The sequence below is a fragment of the Arvicanthis niloticus genome, chromosome 26 (genome assembly GCF_011762505.2).
Source record: "Arvicanthis niloticus isolate mArvNil1 chromosome 26, mArvNil1.pat.X, whole genome shotgun sequence".
Lineage (NCBI taxonomy): Eukaryota > Metazoa > Chordata > Mammalia > Rodentia > Muridae > Arvicanthis > Arvicanthis niloticus.
Window position 1 is genome coordinate 33,735,469 of NC_133434.1, and position 5,655 is coordinate 33,741,123.

At 51.5% G+C, this 5,655-nt stretch overlaps 1 protein-coding gene across 1 annotated transcript; it reads left to right on the forward strand.

Moving 5' to 3' along the window:
- The first annotated feature begins 1,145 nt into the window (after positions 1–1,145).
- Positions 1,146–4,382, forward strand: Commd4 (COMM domain containing 4). The gene is made up of 8 exons (XM_076925641.1): positions 1,146–1,247; positions 2,341–2,412; positions 2,629–2,694; positions 2,880–2,919; positions 3,147–3,266; positions 3,457–3,537; positions 3,847–4,023; positions 4,157–4,382. The coding sequence occupies exons 1-8, from the start codon at positions 1,245–1,247 to the stop codon at positions 4,195–4,197; spliced, it is 600 nt and encodes a 199-aa protein (XP_076781756.1). The 5' UTR covers positions 1,146–1,244; the 3' UTR covers positions 4,198–4,382.
- The last annotated feature ends 1,273 nt before the right edge of the window (positions 4,383–5,655 follow it).

Below are 5,655 nucleotides of genomic sequence, written 5' to 3' on the forward strand. Positions count from 1 at the left end.
ATATTGATGGTGTGGCAGAAGCCAGAGATCTTGAACCAGACCAATGACTCATCGCAATGAACATTTGCAAGTGAAGATGTGTGGACAGAGGGATTTACTGTGGGACACACTGTGACATAGTACAGCTTCCATGATGAACGTTTTCTATGCTTTGTTGTTGTTGTTGATAGTCTATGTGTGCAAGCACGTGTGTGTGTGTGTGTGTGTGTGTGTGTGTGAGAGAGAGAGAGAGAGAGAGAGAGAGAGAGAGAGAGAGAGAGAGAGAGAGAGCGCATGCACACACTTGTGCTTGTGTTTTATTTGGGGGAGAAGGGTGAAGGGTGGATATGAGGGGACTGGGGTGCATGCTATGAAACTCATAAAGAATCAATAAAGAGTTTTTAAAAACAGTCATACTTGAAGAAGATATGAGGGAGGGTACTAGTAACATTCTGGGTTTGTTTTAATCTGGGTACCGGTTATGATTACCTGGGGGAGTACAATTTATGAAGATTCTTTTGGCTTCACCCTTATGTATAGTTTCCTGCAGGTACATCATATTTTAATAGGGTCTTATTTATTTTCATTATTATATTTTTGTTTTAGTGTATAGGTGGGGGTTTTGGCGTGCGTGCGTGCGTGCATGTGTGTGTCCCTGTTTTACAAGCGTGGTCATTACTTGTGCCACAGAACGTATGTGGAGGGAAGTCAAGAACAATTTTTGTGAGTTGGCTCTTTCCTTCCACCTTTATACAGGGTTCTGGGGTTCAAATTTGGGTGCTACTCTAAGCCACCTGGGCAGCTTAAGGTTTGGGGTCTCACTCTAACCCAAGGCTGTCTTAAACTTCCGATCCTCTTGCCTCACAGCCTCTCAAGTATTGGGGTTTCAGATGTGTGCCCTCACGCACTGGGCAGTCAGTAAGATTTTCATTAAAAAGTATTTTGTCATAGTCCATAGTTTTGTTTATAATAGTATTGCTTAAGAAGGAAAACATGGAACCGACCTCAAAACTCGTGGTTCATGGGATCCTGCCCCCAAGTAATTAATGGAGTTATTTCCACCCCCTTGTCTTCTGTTTTAAAAATCCTGGTGAAACGCTACAGGCCGGTTATTCCAGGAAAGGGGTCTGGATGGAAAGGAGTACGCACTCTCAATTGGTTACCGCAACGGCCCGCCCTCCCTGCACCAGTAGGTGTCATGTGACCACGGAGTCAGCTGACCTGGATCAAGCCGGAAGAAGTCCTGGATTGGGTCCCCAGACATCATGGTGAGGGATTGGGGAAGATGGGAAACAGGGTTAGCGGGCGAGAAAGGGGTTCGGTGGCTCTGGGAGTGTAAGGACACAATCTTCACTGGCGCCTGCCTGGGTGCGGCGGGACGGCAGAGTCGGCAGGTGCAGCCGCGCTTCCCCGTCCATCCCTGGGCCGGAGGGTCCCACCTCCCGGGGTCGCCCACTTCTCTGGCTGTCGGGTGACAAGACGAGAACATGCTAAGGACTGGTTAGGAAGCCTCCCCTTCACTTTCCAGAGCCAGGGAGTGGTTTTTGGATTGGGTTGAGCTGATTCATACGTCCATTCATTCAGGAGATAGCGCGTTGAGTGTTCAGCCCCTACAGGCATCGGGATTTCAGCTGCAAAAGGGCGGGGCAAATCAGAAGCAAGAATTGGCAAGTGTATGTCTTTCTCCAACTGAGGAGGCTTTCCTGAACCCTGAGCGCAGTGTTAGGACTCTTGAAGATGCAGCCCCGTGAAGGTTTGTGTTACCCGGATGAGAAGCAGAGGCAGCGGAAGAGTGTCCTCAGACAAGAAACAGTCGTGCAGCGTCTGAAAGAGCCTGACTCCCTGAGAGTGTACATCCTGTCTCGCTAGAGCTTGGTTAAGTTCAGGCGAGACAAGCAAAGATTAAGTCTTGCTGGGAGTTGGATCACCATTATCAAAATAACGAGCATTCCCTCTGGCTGTCCAAAGTGCTTTGTTAACTAGATTGTGGGAAGTAGAATCTGGTGCTGTAGCTCAGTGGTCGATGTGCCCGAGGCTGACTTTGAGCCCCGGCACTGCCAACAACAAGCCCAGAAAAACCTAGGATCAGGAAGGGCCCAGCAAAGGTGAAGGCAGGAGTGGGGCTGGGGTAACAAGTAGCATCAGGCAAGTTGTAGCTTGCGGACACTTAGGGAGAATTGCCACCGATTGATATCTGTTGAGCAGAGAGAGTAAAAGTCAGAACGAGGTCAGTTGGCAGTGTGGGCAGAGAGTACTCACGACAGTCTGGACATAGCGGAGAACAGGCTACCAGAGAGTACTCGTTAATGGCCACACCTGAGCCCTACCGGCAGCCTGACTTCATACCTTACTCTCTTGCAGAGGTTCCGGTTCTGTGGCGATCTGGACTGTCCCGACTGGGTCCTGGCCGAGATCAGCACACTGGCCAAAATTGTTAAGTGCACTGGTTTACTTAGGATTGGGAGAAGGGAGGCCTGAGGGTGGAAGGAGGAAGTTGGGACTGGGAGCTGGCGATGGGTTCACATGGTGAAGGAGTCTCCCTGAGGATGGGGCCCGCCATGCTCTGTGGCTGGCCCTCCTCCTGCCAATCCCCCAGCAATGAGGGGTAAGGTAGGTCAGTCTGGCTGAAACAGGGACATCCTTTTTCAGTCCTCTGTGAAGCTGCGGCTGCTGTGTAGCCAGGTGCTAAAGGAGCTTCTGGGGCAGGGGATTGATGTGAGTACAGGACTCAACACTCCACTGTCCGATAACCTTATGAGACTGTTCTTCGGCCTCCCAGCCCCGTGGATATCCCCTTTCTTCTCTCTAGCCCCAACCCATTCTTACCACAGGATCTGGGCCAGGGGCAAGGGGCTGGTGACAGGGCTCTGGTACCCTCTTAGGACCTCCTCTCCCCATAGTATGAGAAGATCCTGAAGCTTACTGCTGATGCCAAGTTTGGTGAGTACCCTGAACTGGGAACCACAGCCTTCCTTGATCCTCCTGCTTCAGTGACCAACAGGACGGCAAGAACCATATTGACAGCCCAGTCCCCACCCTCTGCCACCATCTGCTAGTCCAATTGCAATGCATGGGGTTCAGGAGATTTGGGACCCAAAGCTAGAGATGAGGGCAGGGAGGTGATTGGGACCACAGTGGCATCCCCTGCATCACTTGTGGGTCTCTAGAGTCTGGAGACGTGAAGGCCACGGTCGCAGTGCTGAGTTTCATCCTGTCCAGTGCAGCCAAGCATAGCGTGGACAGCGATTCCTTGTCCAGTGAGCTGCAGCAGCTGGGGCTGCCCAAAGGTACAGTGGAAACAGGCAGGAGGGAAACCTCTGGGTAGGGCTTCCCGGAAAATACACTGAGACCTGCCTAGCCCTGAGATGGTCTCAGTCCTCTGTGGGCCCTGCAGCCTGAGACCCACCCTTTAAGCCCAATGCCAGTCTCTACCCGCCACCTCAGCAGAACCCCCCTCAGAGCTCTGTCTGCCTGCAGAGCATGCCACCAGCCTGTGCCGCTGTTATGAAGAGAAGCAGAGCCCCCTACAGGAGCACCTTCGGGCCTGCAGCCTACGTGGTGAGTGAAAACAGCCTGGCGGCCCTGGGCTGTGTGCTCTAGAAGGAAGAAGGTCCATGCACAAGCCAAACACCATTGCTCTCGGGAAAAAGAGCACTACAGAACAGTTGAGTTGAGATCTGGCCGAGGATCTCATGACTTTGGCCTGAGCTTCTCTGAGGTTCATGGTAGATATTCTGCCCTACAGCAGGCCTGGCTTGGAAGGCAAGAGCTACATAGGTCACCCAACTGAGCTGAGCCTCATTGTGGACTGAAGTAGAGAACTTCGTGGCTTGCCCCGGAGCTAACTGCCTAACTTTTTGCCTGCAGTGAACAGGCTGGCCAGCGTGGGCTGGCGGGTAGACTACACCCTGAGCTCCAGCCTGCTTCATTCTGTGGAGGAACCCATGGTACACCTGCAGCTACAGGTTGTGCCGGCCCCAGGTGCTCTGGCCCAACCTGTTTCCATGTCCCTCTCAGCAGACAAGTTCCAGCTGCTCCTGGCAGGTAAGGTTAGAGCTGCAGAGGTTGGGGCCCCTCCTGGGTCTGGCTGACCTGGAACTGGCTATAAAAGCCAGGCTAGCCTCAGACTTGCCTCTGCTCCCTAATGGCTGCTCGTGCACCCTCCTGTCCCCTGCAGAACTGAAGCAAGCACAGACCCTGATGACTGCTTTGGGATGAGAAGGGTGTTCCCTGCGTCTGTGCAGCTGCCCTTCGTGCACTGAGTGGCTCCCCTCCACACTCCTCCTGCAAGGGTGGCCCTGACCTCTTGAGTCCTGGGTAGGAATGGCGACTGGGGATCTTCTTCAGAAGTGCCTTGTCAACCATTTTTATGGGCAAGAAGAATAAACAAGCATACAGCAGTGTGTGTGGGTCTTGCTTGCTTTTGTTGATATTGTTGTTTGAGACAGGAGTCCGGATGCCAAATTGGACTCCAACTTGGTATCTAGTTGAAATTTAATCCCCCTGCCTTTACGTCTTGAGTTCTGAGATTGCAGTCATGCACCACTGACTTGGTTAGGGTTTCCATTGCCGTGAACAGACACCATGACCAAGGCAGCTCTTATAAAGGAGAACATTTAATTGGGGCTGGCTTACAGGTTCAGAGGGTTAGTTCATTATCATCATGGCGGGAAGCATTGGTAGTGTGTAGGCAGACATGGCGCTGGAGAAGCCAAGAGTTCTACCTGTTGATGCATAAGCAACAGAAAGAGGCCATGTGAACATATCAGATCTTAAAGCCCGCCCTGCAGTGACACACTTCCTCCAACAAGGTCACACATCCTAATAGTGCCACTCTATAGGGGCCAAGCATTCAAACAAATCATCACAAACACCATGCCTCATTTATATGGTGCTATTTATATTTATATGGGACAAGCCCAGGACTCCATGCATGTCAGGCAAACTCTTCACCAACTGAGCTACAACCCCAGCCCAGGGAAGAGAGAGCAGGTGACCTTCTGACCAGCCTGCCCATCACTCACTTGCTCAACACTAAGACTGAGGACCAGAAGGAACAGTGTGTCTACAGATCGGCGAGCTGGGTTGCTAGCTCTGTCTTGTTCAGTCTTTGTCTATTATAGGCTTGCAGCAAACAAGTGACACTGATGCCAGTGCCTAAGGCGGAGAAAAGAAAGCTTTTCCTTGCTATCGTTGCTAGGAGGAGAAGAGTCCAGGCCTGAACTCACTCATTAGCAACAGGCTAGGTTAGGTGCTGCAGACTGAATATTCACATTCCCCAGCTGGCTTAGGGTTTTATTGCTGTGAAGAGACACCATGAACAAGGCAACACTTATAAGGACATTTAACTGGGGATGGCTTACAGGTTCAGAGGTTCAGTCCATTATCATCAAGGTGGGAACATGGCAGCATCCAGGCAGGCATGGTGCAGGAGGAGCTGAGAGTTCTACATCTTCATCTGAAGGCTGCTAGCAGAATACTCACTTCCAGGCAGCTAGGATGAGGGTATTAAAGCCCACAACCACAATGACGCACCTGCACCAACAAGGCCACACCTACTCTAACAGGGCCACACCTAATAGTGCCACTCCCTGGGCTGAGCATATACAAACCATCACACCAACACATTCTGAAGCTGTCCCTCTGTACATCCATCTAGGAGGACCGTGTACAGAG